Below are 20,525 nucleotides of genomic sequence, written 5' to 3' on the forward strand. Positions count from 1 at the left end.
CTGGGCTGCAGCCCATCTGCAGCATCCCTAGGACTTAGCAAAGGGCCTTTCAACTTAAAATCATCATCTGGATCAATTGCTCCATTACCTGTGTTAAATGGGAACCCAAATCCGTTAACTCTGAGAATGTGTCAATTCTCTTAGCCATTAACCATTCATTAAAAGTAAACCCACAGTGTTTGTCGGGACTTCAACATAAAACTCTTAAGATTATGGGTTGGACTGACTTGCCATCCTTATACTTAGCCTCACCCTTCCTGAAGCTGACAGTTGTTACTCAGGCCCGAATCTTTGACCTGTGGAAAGACAGATAGGATTGTCCAGGGATGATGCTGACAGCCTGTGGTGAGTGGCAGGGACCAGTGGCCACGTCTCCTGAGGTGACCAGGTGCTGTCAGCGTGGAGTGCAATTCCCAGGGCTCTGCAGCCTGCGATGCCTGTCTCTGCTGCCATCCCATGACTGCAAAGGTCCCCTTAGTTACGTGCTCAGTGTGAGGCTCCCTACCCACTCCCACTGCCCCTGTGACAAGGGGGGACAGCAGGGAGGTGGGTCCCTGTTCTGGAACACAACTCATACTGTGCAGCCTGTCTGAGCCAAGAGCACCTCCCCAGGGGTTGGAGAGCTGGGCGGGGCAGGGGTGGGGTGGGAGAGCTGGCTGTGTGCCTCTGGCTGCTGACACCTCCTGTCTCCACCAGGGGATGCTGGTGGCACGTGCCAGATACCTTTCTAAGCCATTTTGGGGGTTACTTTCCCACTGAGCTGGGATAGCCTTCACAGGGGGCTGAGATTGCTTATTGACAGAAAGTTTTGGCCCAGACGCTGACTCTAGAGCTGCAGGCATCGTAGGGGACCTTTCTTGTGACGCTGGGGGTCAATTTGAGCCCATTTAATGGTCACTAGATCTTCTGGGTCTCTAAACGAGGGGGGAGTCTCAGCTCATGTCCCTGGGGTCAAGAGATGCCTGCCTCACTGTCGCCTCAGTTTGACTCTGCAGCCCCATTCCGGTCACTTCACTGGACATCAAGTCCACGGGTGTCGTCTGGAGTCACTGCGTTCTCATCAGGGGGTCCTTATGACAACGGGCCACAGCCATGTGGATGTTTAATTGAGTTCTGCTTCTCACAACAGTTTTATTTCTATGACAAGCTGCAGTCAGGCTAATGAAAGGAAGAAGAATCAGGATGAAAGGTTACAGGAGGAAAATGACAATAAATAACTTTAAACAAGTGTCAAAGGTCCAGTATGAAACTTGCGTTGAGCCTGGGCCCCTGCCCTGATACCTGGTGAAAACCACTGCCTGTCCCATCACCTTGGCTTCCTCTTCTGCACAATCAGACCGTATTCCTGGCCCTCTTAAGGTGGTTTTAAGACTAAAGTGTTGTGCGGTCCTTATGCAATAATATCTATCACTCTTCAGTCCCTCCCTGGAAAAATGGAGGGGGGTGTCCTGATGCCCCATGCACGAGGGCTCGGGATGAACAGGCCCCGATGGGAAGGCCAGGTTGGCCCCTCTGGTCCATCCTAGCCCCTCCTGCCTGGGGCAAAGCAGAAAAGCACAGCGGCCCCACGACTTACAGGCTGTGGGACCTTTTCCTGTAAACTGAGTTGATAATTCTCAGAGCTGATGTGAGAAAAAGGAAATGCATAGAAGGTGCCCACACAGCGCGTCGCACACACTTTCCCACTCGTCTGTGGTGGCTGCTCTGCTCAGGAACCAAGCAGGAAACAGGACATGCTTTCTGTTCTCAGAGTTTTCTGTGTCACTGACCTTCCTACAAAAAAGTCCTCCATTTGGAGAGAGAAACAATCTGTCACCAAGAGGAAATAAGCCAGGGGAGAAACTAGCAGGCTTTTCCTGGGAGAGAAGTTTCTATCCCAGAAACATCTGGATCCACCCAAACAGCATTGACCATCAGGGATGGCCTCCTCGAGCAGGTCACCACAACCCAAAAGCACTGGTGCTTTCCCTGCCACCAGGACAAGCCGAGAGAGAGACCTGATCAGAAGGGGTCAGGGCAGACACAGACACCGTGGCTGAGCAGTGGCCTTAGGGAACAGGTGCCAAGGGACCAGAGCAAGCAGGAGAGAGTGGGCTCTGTGGGGGGAGGCTCTGAAGGGCTTCCCAGAGGAAGTGATAGCAGATTTGGGCTTTGAAGGATGAGCATGATTTTTCCAGGTGGTAGAAGCAGGTGCTCTGGCGAAGGACCTACGTAAGCGAACGTGTGGGGGCTGCATGGGTGTGGGTTCACCAGCAGCAGGCATGCGATCCAATAGCCCAAGTACGCGATGTGCATGCTGCATGTTCAGGGCGTGTGCTCATTGCTGGGGACAAACGTAATTGGGGCAGGCGTTTGGGAGAGTGTGCAGAGGGATGAGGAGCAAGGGGGCTGGGAACAAGTCCAAGGGGTGGGGGAGTAATTTGCCAGGGTTCCACTCTGTCAGTGGCAGGCCTTCCTTCCAGAAGCCAGAGGCAGAACGGGCTGAGCAGAGAGGGACTGGATGTCAGGCCTGGGGCTGCTCGATTCAGCGCTTCAGCAAGCAGGGTGGGACGAGTCTCGGGTGGGGCCTTGTGTTTCTTTGATCACTCTTGCCAGAAGTGGGGCCTTTTGCTTTCACTTTTGGGTCCCTGATATATCTGGGTCGGAAGATGTGTCTGGTCATTGTACAGACACACAGCCGGTGACTGGATCTGCAGAGCTAAGAACAACTGGGTCTTGTTCCAAGTCAGCCAGAGGAAGACTCCTTGGTAAGAGGGGGTGGGTAGGAGGCCCCCACTCATCTCCTCATCCTCACAACCCTCTAGGAAGAGGACTATTCTCACAGTTTTATAGATGCAGGAAACTGCAGCTCAGAAAGGTCGAGCAAGCGACCTGAGGGCACCTATGGAGCAGTGGCAGAGCGGGGCTCTGACCCCAGGTTTATCTGCTTCCACCTCCCCCTGTGGTCCTAAACAGTGGAGGGGGACGGAACATCTGTTCAAATGGGTTCACAAAGCTCCCCCGGCTTAGCTCAGGTTTGGGCTATCTGAGACAGGAGCCGGTGACCCCAGGAGGAAGGTGGATGTTGGGGTGATTTGGAGGAAGCAGAGCAGGTGGAGGAGGGCAGGGGTCTGAGAGCCTCTGCTCCTTGTGGCTTGGCTGCCCTGAGTCTGTCCCCAGGGGGCTGCTGGTAGGCTGAGGGGGACAAGGGATTTCTCCTGAGATGGGAGGAATCAAGAGTTTGTTCCACCCACCGTGTCTCTGACTGTGCTCAGTGCCAGGCCCTGTGGGGAAACTGAGGCCCTGGAAGGGGAGTGACTTGGCTCAGGTGCCATGATGGGAGACTCGGGAAGATGGCAGGGCTTTGGTCCCTGCCCTCCCTGGCCCTCAGTTCAGGACTGGGAGGGGATGGAGAAGCAAAAGGTGGTGGTCTGTGTCCTGATTCGGAAAGACGGCCCGAGGTAGGGAGTGAGAAGGGCGCGTCACAGGACATCTGCTGCATGTTCCCAGCTTCGTCGCCTTCCAATGAAAACCAAACTGTAGCCGCGAGTGTGACTGTCAAGTGTGAGCTTACATCTGTGTGTTCACTCAGGCAGAGGCAAACCTGGAGACGTTTGATATAAAACCACGTTTCTCCCCTTAAATACCGGTGTGGGAAGCTGTTGGCCTCCACTCTGCCCTCCAAGAGCTGTGTGACGCTGAGCAAGTCACTTCCCTAGGAATTATTTGCTCCTAGCTCTTACCCATTTTAAAAATTGGTTTCAGTCTTTTCATGTCGATTTGTAGACTCTTGCGCACTGTGGCTTGTCGGACACCTTTGCCTGCAGGACGAGCCCCACGGGGTGGTCCTGGCCTCTCCTTGAATTCTGACTTGTTTATGGCGTCCTTTGCAATTATCTTTCATTTTTCACGGGTCAATTCAATCAAACTTTTCCTTTAAGGCTTCTAGGATTTGTGTCTTGATTGAAATGTTTCGTCAGCTCAACATTTGGTTACCATTTGTTCTATTCCGTTTGTCGTATTTTTCTTTCTGGTTTACATTTAGATCCCTTTGGGATTGATTGATTGATTGATTGATTAATTTTGTGGAAGCTGATTATTTCTCCTCCTCCTCCTCCTCCTCCTCCTCCTCGTCCTCCTCCTCGTCCTCCCTAATGCAGGACATATTTAATGGGCACCCACAAGAGTGAAAAAGGAAGTGATTTGTTGTGTGCCTTCAAAGGAGCCTCCAGAGCAGTGAGAGGACCTGTTGGCAGTTTGTGAACCTGAGTGGGAGGGGCTGGAGGGGGCGCCAGAGCCCAGGGGCCCAGCCACCCTGGGGGAGGGGAGGTTTGGAAGGTCCTGCTCAGGGCACAGGCATCATTTGGATTTTAGCCAGGACCCATGTTTTTTTCACATTTCTCTTTCTTCTCATATAAAAATATTACGGCTGCGGTAAGATGACAGGAGGAAATGAATGGAACTCTCAGAAATCAGGTAGAACTGTCTAAAGTAAAAACCGAGTCAAGGGTTTATTTGCTTTTTGGCACCAAGGGCTTTTCATCAAGAACAACAGGAGAAACAAAAGGAATGATGCAACGGCGAGTGAAACTGTGTGGGGGGAGGCTGGTTGTTCTCTGTCCCAGTGATGACTCCCACACTGTGGGCTGTGGCCAGGCTGTGCCGGGAGGGCACCCGGGAGCACTGGGACTGGAGGGGGGACCACAGGAGGCGGTGACAGAGAATAGACAGGGCCCTGTGTTTGCAGATACAAACGGTACACACCTCAGAGGCCACGGGGAGAATACGACTTACTGTTTGTAAAGTCTTAGAGCATCACCGGGCCAGAGCAAAGCCCACAGATGTAAGCCACTCTTATCATTAGCTGTTATTACACCTGTAAGCGCCTTTGCTAACATTTCAGCCAGGTCTCACGAGGGGTACTTGATAAACGCTCTGTCCCTTTCTAAGACAGTGCCTAACGTCATCAACATTTGCATTTTTCCCTCATCTCCCAAGGCAGGATAATCACAAGCAGAACTGAGAGAAACTCTCTCTATAAATAGATCTGTTTAAAAACCTAGTGAGAACGGCTAAGATGGGAAAGATGGGTGCCCTCATGTACTGTGCGTGTAAACGTAAATTGGTACAATTTGTTTGCATAACAGTGCGGCTCTAGGTATGAAAGAATTTTTATATGTTGATACCCTCTGATCCAGTTATTCTACTTCCAGAAATACCTTAAAGGAAACAATCTCAAATACAGGCAAAGTTCTATGCAAGGAAAATGTCTTTTGCACCATTACTTACATAGATTTCGAAACAACCTCAGGTCTAACAGTTGGGGGAGGACAGCAGAGAAGACCCCACAGTGTCAGGAGGGCTCGGAGCCCACAGCAGGGCTGCAGGGCTGGTCCAGGGCGGAGGACCCCAGGCCCTTAGGGGCTGAAGGCTCTTGCAGGAGCAAGGAGGGTGCAGCTCTGAGACGGTGCAGCACCAGGAGACTTATCAAGACAGAGGTGTGGACACCGGGTGTGAGACCTCGTTTTGGAACGAGAAGAGTCACTTACAAGGAAGCATATACACATAAATAAAGGGAGTGGGGCCAGGTCACCACGCATGTCGGATTTGGATCAGAAGCCTTGGGCTCAGGTCTCGGCTCTAGCTCTACTGTAAAAACTTGGGTGAACCTCATTTTACGTAGAAACCTAGACTTTGCGATGGTTTCCTCCACTTTAAAATGGGAGACACAACAGCACCCGCCACGTGGAATGTGAGAGCCTGTAATGAGGTAACATGTAAGGAGCCCTGCCATATGTCCTGCTATAGAATAAACTCCTGGTCGTTCGCAGAATGTAAAAAGAACTTACGAGATTCTACAAGAGTAAGTAAAGATTTATTCAAAATCGGTCATCAAAATGGCGGCGTGAGGTGAGCCTCTGTAAAGCTCCCCTGGAATTTACAACTAACTGAACAACAATAACTCCACAAAGGACTCCCCGCACAGCAGACAGGCAAGACAAAGAGGCCCACTACTGAATTCACCTAAAGGTGGGCAAATTGCGTGAGCGGGGGAAGGGGGAAGGGAGAAATGCAGAGACGGAGCCGTGTGGGCGCAGGACGCAGACCTCGCTCAGTGCTCCGAGGTCGCTGCTTCCCGGAACTACTGCAGCTGCGGGAGAGGGAAAAACTCGGACTGTTAGGGCTCCGCTTGTGGCCCATAGGGCTGAGGGGGCAGCATATAACACGGCTGAACCCAACGCTCACGGCAGAGACCTCGGAGAAAAGACTGAGGGAAGAAGGCTGAAAACGGTGGTTTAATCCCTCACTGCCGAGCAGAGAACGGAGCCTTAGGCACTGAGACTAGCCGCCCCCTCCCCACCCTCCCAGAGCTCGCCCTGCCCCCACCTGCTCCGTGCTAGAAGCGGAACAGTAGCAGTGTCAGATCAAAATAACAGAATATTTCCTGTTCGGAGAACTGTGGACCACAGACACAGATTCGCAGCCCAACTAGTTCCGGTAAAGGAGGGGGAGCTTTGGAAGGAGGACTGACTGTGGTGGTGGTGGTCGCTGCCATCGCTCTGGGCCACCTCTCACAACTCACCCCGCCCCTGACCCCACCTATCTGGGCGGATCCCTGCAGGAGTAAACAGAACTGCTGAAATATACGGGCTCTGTATTGGGAGCTGGAAGAGCTTTGGAACATCAAAAGCTCTCCGCATACCCACCGGGACACTGCGCCCTGTGACCTAGACGAACTATTAACAGAGGAGAAGCCTGTCTCCCAGGGAATCCCCCCATTGTGTGAGAAGCTGGAATAGTGCAGAGAAAACATAGCACTACCGTGTGAGAGAGAAAAAAAAGTCTGCAGTCGGAGAGAAAATAAAACATTCTACCAACAATTACTGGAAAACAAAAGGAAGACCTCTTCCTATCAACCTGTTGCAGAAGTCACTCCTGTAGACATCCAGGAAGAGAAGTAATAAATCAGTAATTTCCATGAATAACCAAGGCAACAAGACAGCTCAGAAAGAAAGTGAAAAGTCTCCAGAAAAGGAACTTAAAGATAGGGAAATATGTGACTTAAATGACAGAAAATTCAAAATTGCAGTTCTGGAAAAACTCAACGAGATGCAAGAAAACACAGAAAGGCAGTTCATTAAAAACTCAGAAACACAATCAAAGAACAACATGAGCATTTTACAAAAGAGATTGAAATTTTAAAAAAGAACCAAATAGAATTTCTGGAGATTAAGAACTCAATAGAAGAAATTAAGAATGAAATAAACAGCTTAGGTACTAGAGTTGACCAGATGGAGGAAAGAATCAGTGACATCGAAGATAGAAACCTGGAAATTACATAGATGGAAGAAGAAAGAGACTTGAGACTTAAAAGAAATGAAAGAACTCTACAAGAACTTTCTGATTCCATCAGAAAGAGCAATATAACAATAATGGGCATACCAGAATGAGAAAAACAGAGAAGGGAACAGACTATATTCAAACAAATTGTCGATGAGAACTTCCCAAACTTGTGGACAGAACTGGATCCTCAAATCCAAGAAGCAAATAGAACACCTAGTTACCTCAATCCCAACAGGCCTTCTCCAAGGCACATTGTATTGAAGCTGTCTAAAATCAACGACAAAGAAAGAATCCTCAAGGCAGCCAGGGAAAAGTAGACGGTAACCTACAAAGGAAAGCCCATTAGATTATCATCAGATTTTTCAGCAGAAACTCTACAAGCCAGGAGAGAGTGGAACCAAATATTCAAACTATTGAAAGAGAGAAATTATGAGCCAAGAATAATATATCCAGCAAAGATATCCTTTAGATATGAAGGAGGAATAAAGACCTTTCCAGACATACAGAAGCTGAGGGAATTTTCCAATACACGACCTGCACTACAGGAAATACTAAAGGAGGCTATTCGACCACCATCAACAGGGACAATTTGTGGCAACCAAAACATAAAAAGGGGGAGAGTAAAGGCCTGAACCGGAATATGGGAATGGAGAAAGTAAGCGTGCTGAAGAAGATGGAATACTCTAAATATCAAACTTTCTTTTACATAATCTTAAGGGTAACCATTAAAAAGAAATCCAGAACTGAAATATATACTGTAATAAATGAAGAAACAGAGGGAAACATCATAGAATACCACCACACAGAAATAATAGACAACAACAAAAAGGCAAAGAAACAATGGAGACACAGCCTTACCAGAAAACTAAAGGTAGGATGACAGGAAATCCTCACATATCAATTATCACCCTAAATGTAAATGGACTGAACTCCGATAAAAAGGCACAGAGTAGCAGATTGGATCAAAAAACTAAATCCAACCATATGCTGTCTCCAAGAGACACATCTCAGCTACAAGGACAAGCATAGACTCAAAGTGAAAGGGTGGAAATTGACACTCCAAGCAAATGGTACCCAGAGAAAATCAGGTGTAGCCATAATGATATCAGATGAAATAGACTTCAGGGTGAAAAAGATAACAAGAGACAAAGATGGACATTTCATAATGGTACAGGGGACTATACAACAAGAAGACATAACAGTCATCAATATTTATGCCCCCAATCAGGGAGCACCGAAATATACCAAGCAACTACTAACAGAACTAAAGGGAGAAATTGACCAAACACAGTTATACTAGGGGACTTAAATACATCATTGACAGCTATGGATAGATCGTCCAAACAGAAAATAAATAACGAAATAGCAGCCCTAAATGACACATTAGATGAAATGGACATAATTGACATATATAGAGCACTTCATCCTAAAACATCAGACTATACATTCTTTTCTAGTGTACATGGAACATTCTCAAGGATAGACCATATATTGGGACATAAAATCAGTCTCAGCAAATTTAAGAAGATTGAAATCATACCATGCATATTCTCTGATCACAAGGCTTTGAAATTGGATATCAACTGCAAAAAGAAGGCAGGAAAAAACACAAATACATGGAGATTAAACAACATACTTTTAAAGAATGACTGGGTCAAAGAAGAAATTAGAGAAGAGATCAAAAGATACATAGAAACAAATTACAATGAAAATACATCCTACCAAAATTTTTGGGATGCCGCGAAAGCAGTTTTAAGAGGGAAATTTATATCATTACAGGCCTATCTCAAGAAACAAGAAAAATCCCTAATAAATAACCTCATGTTACATCTTAAAGAACTAGAAAAAGAAGAACAAGTGAAACCCAAGGTCAGCAGAAGAAAGGAAATAGCAAAAATCAGAGCAGAACTAAATGAAATAGAGAACAAAAAGACAATAGAAAAAATTAATGTGACGAAGAGGTGGTCCTTTGAAAAGATTAACAAAATTGACAAACCCTTGGCTAGACTCACTACAATAAAAAGAGAGAAGACACTAATTAACAAAATCAGAAATGAAAAAGGGGAAGTTATCACGGACACCACAGAAATACAAAGGATCATCCAAGAATACTATGAAGGACTATATGCCACCAAATTCAATAACTAGAAGAATTGGACAAGTTCTTAGAAACACATAGCCTTCCAAGGCTGAACCATGAAGAACTGGAAAATCTAAACAGACCGATCACCAGTAATGAAATTGAATCAGTCATCCGAAACCTTCCCAAAAGTAAAAGTCCGGGATCAGATGGCTTCACTAGTGAATTCTACCAAACCTTCAAAGAGGATCTAATACCAAACCTGCTCAAACTCTTCCAAAAAATTGAAGAAGAGACAGTACTCCCCAACTCATTTTATGAGGCCAACATTACCCTGATACCAAAACCTGGTAAGGACAACACAAAAAAAGAAAACTACAGACCAATATCTCTGATGACTACAGATGCAAAAATCCTAAATAAAATTCTAGCAAATGGAATACAACAATGCATTAAAAAGATTATTCATCACGACCAAGTGGGGTTCATCCCCGGGGCACAAGGATGGTTCAACATCCGCAAATCCATCAATGAGATACATCACATAAACAAAATAAAGGACAAAAATCATATGATTATATCAATTGATGCAGAAAAAGCATTTGACAAGATACAACATGCATTTATGATTAAAACACTTAATAAAATAGGTATAGAAGGAAAATACCTTAACATAATAAAGGCCATATATGACAAGCCCTCAGCTAATCTCATAATTAATGGTGAAAAACTGAAGCCCTTTGCTCTACGTTCAGGAACACAACCGGGCTGTCCCCTATCACCTCTGCTTTTCAACATAGTGTTGGAAGTCCTTGCCAGAGCAATCAGGCAAGAGAAAGAAATAAAAGGCATCCAAATTGGGAATGAAGAAGTTAAATTATCACTCTTTGCAGATGACAGGATGCTATATATAGAAAACCCTAAAGAGTCCACCAAAAAGCTATTAGAAACAATCAACAAATACAGTAAAGTTGCTGGCTACAAAATCAACGTACAAAAGTCCATTGCATTCCTATATACTGACAATGAAATCTCAGAAAAAGAAATACAAAAAACAATTCATTTTGCAATTGCAGCAAAAAGAATAAAATACCTAGGAATAAACTTAACCAAGGACGTGAAGGACTTATATGCTGAAAACTATAAGACATTTTTGAAAGAAATTGAAGAAGACACAAAGAAATGGACAGACACTCCGTGCTCATGGTTTGGAAGAATCAATATAGTTAAAATGGCCATATTACACAAAGCAATATACAGATTTAATGCAATCCCTATCAAAATCCCAATGGCATTTTTTAAAGAAATAGAACAAAAAATCATCAGATTTGTTTGGAACCACAAAAGACCCTGAATAGCCAAAGCAATCTTAAGAAAAAAGAACAATGCTGGAGGTATCACACTCCCTGACTTTAGCTTGTACTACAGGGCTACAATAATCAAAACAGCATGGTATTGGCAGAAAAACAGACACATAGACCAATGGAACAGAATTGAGAACCCAGAAATAAAACCACATAAATATGGACAGATAATTTTTGACAAAGAAGCTAGAAACATACAATGGAGGAAAGACAGCCTCTTCAATAAATGGTGCTGGGAGAATTGGAAAGCCACGTGCAAAAGAATGAAACCGGACTGCTGTCTGTCACCATGTACCAAAATTAATTCAAAATGGATCAAAGACTTAAGCATAAGACCTGACACAATAAACTGCATAGAAGAAAACATAGGTACTAAACTTATGGACCTTGGGATCAAAGAGCATTTTATGAATTTGACGCCAAAGGGAATGGAAGTAAAAGCTAAATTAAACAAATGGGACTATATGAAACTTAAAAGCTTCTGCACAGCAAAAGAAACCATTGACAAAATAAAGAGGCAACCAACTGAATGGGAGAAGATTTTTGCAAACAGTGCCTCCGATAAGGGGCTAATATCCAAAATATACAAGGAACTCATGAAACTCAACAACAAAAAAACAACCCAATTGAAAAATGGGCAGAGGACCTGAAGAGACATTTCTCCAAAGGGGACATACAAATGGCAAATAGACATATGAAAAAATATTCAACATCACTAGTCATCAGAGAAATGCAAATAAAAACCACAATGAGATATCACCTCACCCCAGTCAGAATGGCTATCATCAACAAGACAAATAGTAACAAGTGTTGGAGAGGCTGTGGAGAAAAAGGAACCCTCATACACTGTTGGTGGGAATGCAGACTGGTGCAGCTGCTATGGAAGGCAGTGTGGAAGTTCCTCAAAAAATTACGAATAGAATTGCCATATGACCCAGCAATCCCTCTCCTGGGTATCTACCCAAAAAATCTGAAAACATTTATCCATAAAGACTCGTGTGCTCCAATGTTCATTGCAGCTTTGTTTACGGTGGCCAAGATATGGAAACAACCAAAATGTCCTTCGATAGATGAATGGATAAAGAAGTTGTGGTACATATACACAATGGAATACTATTCGGCGGTAAGAAAAGATGATATAGGAACATTTGCGACAACATGGATGGATCTTGAGAGTATAATGCTAAGCGAAATAAGTCAGACAGAAAAAGCAGAGAACCATATGATTTCACTGATATGTGGTATATAAACCCAAAACAACAAAAGAACAAGACAAACAAATGAGAAACAAAAACTCATAGACACAGACAACAGTTTAGTGGTTACCAGAGGGTAAGGGGGTTGGGGAGTGGGAGATGAGGGTAAGGGGGATCAAATATATGGTGATGGAAGGAGAACTGACTCTGGGTGGTGAACATACAATGGGATTTATAGATGATGCAATACAGAATTGTACCCCTGAAATCTATGTAATTTTACTAACAATTGTCACCCCAATAAATAAAAAAAAAGATTTATTCAAAATCAAAAAGAGACAGAGTTCTGTTTGGAAGTGGCAGAAGTCTGGCCAGGGCAGTCTGAGAGGGAGAGCTGCGGAGACAGAGGGTAAGACACATACTGGCAGGAGTTTGCCAGGGCAGAGTCCAATGGGGACAGCTGCCCCCATAGAAGGAATGCTGGGGTTTTATATATTTCCATGCAGGATGTAAGGTGCTTCTTAGCTTGCAGGGGGCTGCCGTTATGATTGTCTTCTCCTGGGAGCTGTCCTGTTGCCATCTATGATGGATGTCAGCTTGCAGGGGGTTGCTGTTGCAATTGGGAACTGCTCTGTCCCCACCTATGTTGAGTGTAAGGTGCCTGCAGGTGTCAGCCTGAAGGTGCAGTGCTAGCCAGGGGATTCAGAGCCAAGGATTGATGTTTAAGCTCCTTTAAGCTCTTCCTGTTACCCCTCATGCTCGCTCCTGTTAACTCTACTTGTCTCATCAGCATAGACACTCGATCAATATCGGCTCTATCAATGAGTGAACTCAAATGTTCCCAACCTTAAGTAATTTCCGAAACGTTCCCTGCCATCTTATATTGTGTTTGGTTTTATTGCTTCTTTGGTTGTGTTACTTCTCAGATGACCGTCTCCCTGTCTGATTCTCTTCCCCTTGTGGACCAACAGGACAACAGGACTCTGACTTGGCTTGGAGGGTGCTTGAATGAGGTGAGGAACGTTCCTTAAATAGCAGCCGGCAGAGCCCAGCAGACAGAGAAACACCCTGGGTCAAGTTGATTTTGGCGTTTGCGGCCATTCCCGAGGGAACCACCAGAGACTTGGCCCTCGCTACTTCCTGTCGCCACAGCTGGCTCAGCTCCATCCCACAACTTGTTTTCTCATCCCCAAGGGTGAAGCAACACCTCTAGCAGCCGGGCACAGACGGAGAGCTGAAGGGAAAAGTCTAAGACCACACTGCTGACACCATGAGCCCAGGAGCCCAGCCAGGTACTCAGCTTGCTCTTCTCTGGCTGCTTCCTTCTCGTGACCTAGAGCTGGGGGTGGCACCTCCACGCTGAGTAAAGCTTCACAGGAATCAAGGGCCTGATGAGTGTCCTGGAGCCCCCAAGGGGGGCCAAGGGGAGCCCCTGCAGCCCGGAGTCTGTGGGGGAGCCTGCTTTCTGGTCCTCTCCTCAGCCACAGTGAGCTGCTCGCTGCCTCCCTCCCCTGCTGCCGTCCAATGACTGAGAGTGAGGCCAGGCCGGACCACAGGGAGGTGGGGGCAGCAGAGGGGAGACTCTTGTCCCCTCTACCTGAAATCTGATAACTCCAGGTGGAGAACCTCCCACCTCCCCAGCATCCGCTGCCCCCTAAGGCTGTGTTAGGGTCCTGCCCTGTGTTCCCATTGTAAATACCTGCTTACCAGGTGTGACGGCCTCAGGCAGGAACTGCTACTATTGATCTCAAATACCCCTGCTGAGGCCCAGCTCTGTTCTTCTCAGCCCCCACCTCACCCCACCCCAATCAATAAACACACAGATTTAGTGCTGTGGGTTCCCTCCATCGAATTCCTGGTTTCCTTTCTTCCTCACTGAAGCAGGAAAAGAAAAGACAATGCTGCACCCACTCATATCAACACTAGGACTGCATTGACTTGGCAACAAATATCCCTCCCAGGAGCTCCAGGGAGAGGAAAGTACTTGTCCTATTGCAGGATAAGGAAGGGGAGGACAGATCAGAAGCCAGGACCCCCCGCCAGGCTCCAGGGCCCTCGATGGGGCCCTGGGGTCCTTATCCTGATGATAAGGAAGATGATCTCTTGTTTAATAATGGGCCAGCTTGGGTTCAGAGGTGCCAACGGGAGCTGTGTCCCCTGAGACCAGCCAGGAGGGCAGAGAGGGGATGACAGCGTGATCACAGGGTTAGAGCCGAGGGTCCAGCCCCCCACCCACCTGAAGACTCCCCTCCACCACCATTGTGTGGCGTCTGTGAGTAGCAGGAGGAATCCTCTTTACGTGGCAGTTTTACTCAGTGGTGTGTAGTCTGGAACATTGGTTAGGAATGTAAAAATCCCCATAGGTACACGATAGGGTAGAATGTACAAATCACAGGAATTTTTGAAACAAGGAGGCTTCAAAGTTATGTCAAAGATATGTCTGACAGTTGGCTCTGGATTCAGCCTCTGAGCCTTCTGCTTGCTGGTTTGGGGTGGACACTTATCCTGAGTTTTGCTTTCTTCTTCTGTGAAATAAGAATAGTAGCTCTTTGTGTGTCTATAGCAGGAAACAGATTTTACCTCATGTCCCAGCACACACAGAAAGACATACTAGTCCCCAATCTCTTGTCTGCAATTCCATAAACCCCCCATTCCTGAAAACCCCACATAGTTTTGGTAACTATTTGGGCAGTAGCCTTGCTCTATACTGACCTGTGACTATAATCATTATATTATTTATCCCATTTAATGTGAATATATATTTGTTTCATATCCAAACATGAAAGCATTTGTTTACAGGGTAGTGTCCAGCCCCTCCTGGAAGGTGGTAAGTAATATGCCATACGTGCCCTCTACTAGCTTAATGATTAAAACTTCTGAATTCCTAAACACACCTACATCCAGGAATTAGATAATTCATTCTGGAGGCTGGACGTCCCAATTCAAGGTCCTGGTGGGTTGGTTTCTGGTGAGGCCTCTCTTTCTGGCTTGCAGACGGGCCACCTTCTTACTCTGCTCTCACATGGTCTTTCCTCTGTGCACCGAGAGAGAGAGAGAGAGAGAGAGAGAGAGAGAGAGAGAGAGAGAGAGAGAGAGAGAGAGAGAGAGAGAGGAGGCGATCTGGTGTCTCTCCTATGGGGAGGACACCAATCACATTGGATCAGGGTCCCACTCTTATGACCTTATTTAACCTTAATTACCTCCTTAAAGGCCCTAACTTCAAATACCGTCACATTGGAGGGTCAGAGCCTCAACATATGAATTGTGGGGACACAGTTCACTCCATAACACCAGGTGACTCTGTCAAAAGTACCTCAGGTGACAGCTGCTCAGGAAGATTAACATTTAAACACCTTACCCTCAGTACCATTTACAGTTTACCACAATTTCTTCTAAACTTATGTTTTTCTTTCCACTAGACAGCAAAAGCTTTCCTGATGACAGTCAGTTTGTACTGGAACCATCGAGCACAGAGAAACTGCTGAATGAAGAAGACTGGGAGAGGTATGTAGCTGAGGCCGGATTGTCCAGGTAACCTGCGGGGGAGTCCCCAGGACTGTCACCCACATGTCCCCCCTGTGCTGGTTTGCTCAGGCAGGGACACCTCCTCCAGGCAGTACCCTGTGGTTGGGGTTGAATATATTCCTTCTCAACAATCCATGAGAAATGTTTCCTCCATAGCACTGCCTGGCAGTGAATGGCCTCGGGTTGAGAAGAGGTGATCTGCAGGGGGAAGGTTACGTGACCTTGGGCAAGTTATGTAACCACTTTGTCTTCATCGGTTCAGTTTTACTGTGAGGAAAATAAGAAGATGCTTGTAAAGTGCTTAACATAATGACTGACACATAGTAGGCACTCAACTAACATTAACTTAAAAAGATTGCTGGGAAAAGGCAGGGGCCAAGGGTATCTCCCTCAAGGTAGAGCCAGGCAGGACTTCCTTTGGGACAACCCACGAAAGTCCTCACACAATCAGTTTTGTCCCTGGGGAGTGGGGCTAGAGCCCTGTTTCTCCCTGTCTAAAATATTGCACAAACGCAGGATCCTGCTGGCCCAGAAGGCGGAGTCTTTCCAACCCACACGTCAGTGTCTAGAGATTTAATGGGGCTCAATCACGTGCTTCCCCCATAGCTGACCTGTATCTCCAACCCCTCCTGGAGGTCAAACGAATGCCTTTAGTTTCTAGTTCCTTTGTAGGTCAGGACTGATACCATATAACCCAAGGCTTCCACCTGATACATCAGTGTGTCACACTGCCTGGTGACCAAGGCCAGACAAACAATGACACTCCTATTAGTTGGGACATTCTAGGAGCCCAGAGATCACTTCCCAGCAGCTACAGGCAGAGGATACACCTCTGTGTGGGTCAGCTGAAGTCCTCACCAGACGCTAAGATTGTCTGAATGAAGGTTTTGCTGCTCCAGCCCCACGTCTCTTTGTTCTTCTACGGAGTTCCCACTCTACAAACACTTTCTTTTCTCTCTGTTTGTTGTTTTTTAATCATCAGTTACACAATTTAAAATTACTGTTCTAAGAAGTGGTTTCACATAAAAAAGAAGCCTTAAACCAGAAATAAAACCTTCATAATGTCTCTTTAAATGTCTACAAACACTTTGTGACGGCCTAGACCTTCCCTTGAGTGAAACGCCATCTTTATCAGAGACTTACCACGTAAGAGCTTCCTAAGAGGAACTTCCTTATTCATTCCCCGATGGAGTAAGTCCTATGGAGCATCTACAAGGGAGAAAACATGTGTTGAACATTGAAAGAACAATTCTTTACATTTGTAGAGTTGTGTTCTCTTTGATTTCTAGAAAAGCTCTGTGATTTCTGCCAGTGGACCTGATGGGGCCCATCGGCAATGAACAAACTGCCTTTCTTAAGCACGTGGCCGTCTCTCTTCCAGGGAGGAGGCAAAAGCACTATATGAAGTCTTCACCCAGCGGAAAGGAGGCATGGCCGTGCTGCGACAAGGCCAGCTGGACAGGGAGAGGTTTCTGCGTGAGTTTCCGCAGGTGAGACAGGAGCTTGAGGAGCGCATAGGAAAGCTCCGCGCGCTTGCAGCCAAAGTTGACAAGGTCCACAAGGATTGTACCATCGCCAATGTGGTGGCCAGCTCCACCGGCGCTGTGTCTGGCCTCCTGACCATCGTTGGCCTGTCTCTGGCCCCCGTGACAGCAGGGGCCAGTCTGGTGCTTTTGACAACTGGGATAGGACTGGGGACGGCAGCTGCTGTGACCAGTGTGTCCACCAGCATCGTGGAACATTCAAACAGCTCATTAGCAAAAGCCAAAGCCAGTCACCTCATGTCTACTGACAGCAACAAAGAGAAGGTAGCTATGGAGATTCTACAACACAGCACACCCAAAATTGCTTCCTTAACAAGTAATTCTGTTGAATCAGTGCAGGGCATTGTGAAGAATGTCAAAGCCTTGAAGCTGCTCAAAGCCAGTCCTCTCGCAGCAGCCGAGGCCAAGTCCTTCATGACCGGAGGGGCAATGTCAGTCAGAAGCGCCGAGAAGGTAGAGAAAGCTTTTGCGGGTACCGTTCTGGCAATGACCAAAGGCGCCAAGATCGCGGGTCTGGCCACTGCTGGTTTTGGCCTTCTGCTAGATGTGGTCAGCCTCGTGAAGTCGTCAAAACACTTACATGAGGGGGCAAAGGCAGAGTCGTCTGAAGAGCTGTGGCAGGAGGCCCAGGAATTGGAGACAAAATTGGAGACTCTCTCCAAGATCCACAAGATTCTGCAGGAGGCCTGATTCTGTGACCCCAGACAGCGCAAGGAGTGGGGACGTGCACGGGACAAAGGTGTGGAGATAGCTTATTAGAGGGGAATAGAAGGCGGGGTGAAGTTTATGTCAGGTGTGTCAAGGAGATGGCGGCATGAGCAGCTGGCAGCCAGGGAGGAGAGGGGACTAGACAGTGAGGGGAATGGGCAGAAAGTTTCTTCTGGACTAAAGAAGACATTGGGGTCATGAACGTCTTCTTTAGAGACATGTGGAGGAATAAGCCTTGAGAAGGCCAGGAATACTAACAAATTGAAAATGGGAGGAAGCTAAATCGTACAAATTTTTGGAATACGGGGGAAGTAACAGTAGCTCCTCGATAGACCCTCCCCATGGCCTAACGTCCCAGCAAGAACGGAGTCTTTCCCGGGTGGTGGCCTATACCCTACTTTCTGCTATCAACTCACCTTTGTCTTCCAGAAGGGTCTCTTGGTTAGACAGTGACTTGTTGTTGTTTTCTAATTGTTTTCCATTATAGTAGACATATACATTAGTTTTAGGTGTACAACATATTGAGTAGACGTTTATATACCTTATGAAGTGATCACCCCAATAAGTCTAGTACCCATATGGCTCCACGCATCGTTACTGCAATATTCTTGACTATAGGCAATGGCTTCTTTTTCTATTTTATAATTTTTCTTTTTATAATATGACAATATTATAGTAGTTTCAGGTGTACAGCATAGTGATTTGACATTTATGTACCATACAAAGCGATCACCATGATAAGTCTAGTACCCGTATGACACCATACAGAGTTATTGCAATAAAATTGACGATAGGCAGTGACTTCTTCATGATGCTGATGATGACGCTGCAGCCCCTGGTGGAGATGGTGGTGCTGGTGGTGGTGGTGATGGCAGAAGGAATGATGATGTTCACGGTGGTGGTGATGACAGCAAAGGGGGTGGAACATTTGACAAGTTGCTGGAGCTCTTTGGGGCCAGGCTGATCTGCGAGACCAAAGAAGCTCCATGAAACGCCAAATGCTGTGTTGGAGCCCTGGTTGATTTGAAAAAGAAAGGAAACATGAAACCCACTGGCAGCAACAGGTCAAGTAATCTTGTGAGGTGTCAGGGAGATCTACCAGCTTGGGGCCAAGAGACAGAGCCTCCGGGAGCCCGAGTTTTCTCATCAGTTGTTGGGGGGAAGGTGCTGGATAAGATGATACTTGAGATCTCTCTGGCTCTCCCCATCTTGTGTTCTACATAGTTGGTTCAATAAACATGGACTGATACACGGAGCCATTCTTGTGTTGATGGAGGGTTCACCTGGGCTCTGAATGCCTGACTTCTCTTCCCCATGAGTCTGTCTTCCAGGATCTCAGGGAGCAAGTCTTCCATTGCTCGTCCTGCTTGCTCACTGGCCCCCGCTTTCCCATCCAGCCATGTCCCTCAGATTTTGGTGCCCTACAGGCCCCACTGGGACACGGGCGAGAATCCTGTGCACATCTGTCTGGGGGCTGAGCGTCGGTGTGTTCCTCATCCAGAGGTTGGGACCCAGAACTGACAGGGAGCAACCAGGCTGGTAAGATCAGAGGGGCTTGTGTGCAGGTGTGAGAGGGTCATCGAGAAATAGAGGGAGTGAGCGATACAGCCAACACCAAACATTTTCTCTGTGGGGACAGAGCCAGGAGTGCAGTTTCCAGGCTCTCGGCCTCACGTGGAAAGATGCTGGCTCAGGTAGTAAATGACCATCAACTGTGATTGCATGGCCATCAGCTGTGGCTAGTTGGCCATCAGCTGTAACCAGTGAGCCATTGGCCACTAATATAACTGCTGTGGCTACACTAGCAGAAAATGGGGGCTAGCAAGAGGATGGTGGCTGAGCTAGCAAGAGCGATTGCAGTTAGCAAGTGAGGTGGGTTGGCAGAGAGAAGCGGACGGCTAGTTGCAGATCATGTGGCTCCTGTTTCCTGTGTCTCCAACCCAGCCACCAGCGAGAATAATAGTGGTATGACTCCCCTACCTATGGCTGCATTGCTGTTCATTTTTGGCCTCACCATGTCCTGCGTTCTTATGTGGGGAGCGGGACCAGAGACCCCGCATGACACCCTGCATGACACTTGCCCAAGCCGTCCTCACGTTTCACCTAGATTGTGAGCCTGTTCATGCTGTCGCTGGTGTGTCTGAGCTGTACTCACCTCCTGAGGACAGGAGGCTCTTCTGTTCTGAGATGCCCTGGAATCGGCTGCCGCCTGGGTTCAGAGGGGGGTTTCCTTCCTGTGAAGGGACAGTTTCTCTGCTGCCCCTTGAATGGTTTCTGGGAAGATGGGCCTGCTCTCCCCTGGACATGTGGTCACTGCAGGTGAAGAACCTCAGCCCGGAATTGAAGGGCGTCCGTGAACAGCATAGAGGGCAGTGCTTTCCCCTCTGGGGAGGCCGTTCAGACAGCGGGCTGCTCCAGGCCCGGGTTCCACGGTCACCCACCTGGGAGGACTGCGCTCTGCTCTGCAGGGCACGTTCTCTGCCTTTAGTGCTCGGGCTGGGGAGCGGTTGGCTCAAGCTTTGGGCAGCTGCTGTCGATTGAGCACACTCTCAGGGGTCCAGCTCCCTTGCGGTGGGGAACTCAGCTTGAAGGCCTCCCAGGTGTGGAAGGTGGGCCTCACATTCAGGGGCCGTGGGCTCAGGAGACAAAGCCATTGCCAGCACCACCTTCCCTAACGGCTGGTGGTGCCACCCGCCCTCCTTGCCCCCTTATTCTACCCCCATGCTTAGGCCTCCTGTGCAATGGCCCCTGGGTTACCCCACCCAGGCAGAGTTATCGCAGACAG

The 20,525-nt window shown here is 47.3% G+C and overlaps 1 protein-coding gene across 3 annotated transcripts; it reads left to right on the forward strand.

Moving 5' to 3' along the window:
- Positions 1–2,446: 2,446 nt before the first annotated feature.
- LOC109439674 (apolipoprotein L3-like) lies at positions 2,447–18,995 on the forward strand. Of its 3 annotated transcripts, none has more exons than XM_074326329.2 (5): positions 2,479–2,747; positions 12,935–12,976; positions 13,158–13,255; positions 15,383–15,467; positions 16,870–18,995. In XM_074326329.2, exons 3-5 carry the CDS (start codon positions 13,234–13,236, stop codon positions 17,720–17,722), a joined length of 960 nt encoding a protein of 319 aa, XP_074182430.2. In that variant the 5' UTR covers positions 2,479–2,747; positions 12,935–12,976; positions 13,158–13,233; the 3' UTR covers positions 17,723–18,995. The 3 variants fall into 3 exon arrangements, with proteins under 3 accessions (XP_074182429.2, XP_074182430.2, XP_088652872.1); XM_088796746.1 differs by having other exon boundaries at positions 2,556–2,747; positions 12,890–12,976; XM_074326328.2 differs by lacking the exon at positions 12,935–12,976 and having other exon boundaries at positions 2,447–2,747.
- Positions 18,996–20,525: the final 1,530 nt, after the last annotated feature.

This window comes from Rhinolophus sinicus, chromosome 1 (assembly GCF_057876585.1).
Source record: "Rhinolophus sinicus isolate RSI-liver-muscle chromosome 1, RSI-T2T, whole genome shotgun sequence".
NCBI classification, from domain to species: Eukaryota; Metazoa; Chordata; class Mammalia; order Chiroptera; family Rhinolophidae; genus Rhinolophus; species Rhinolophus sinicus.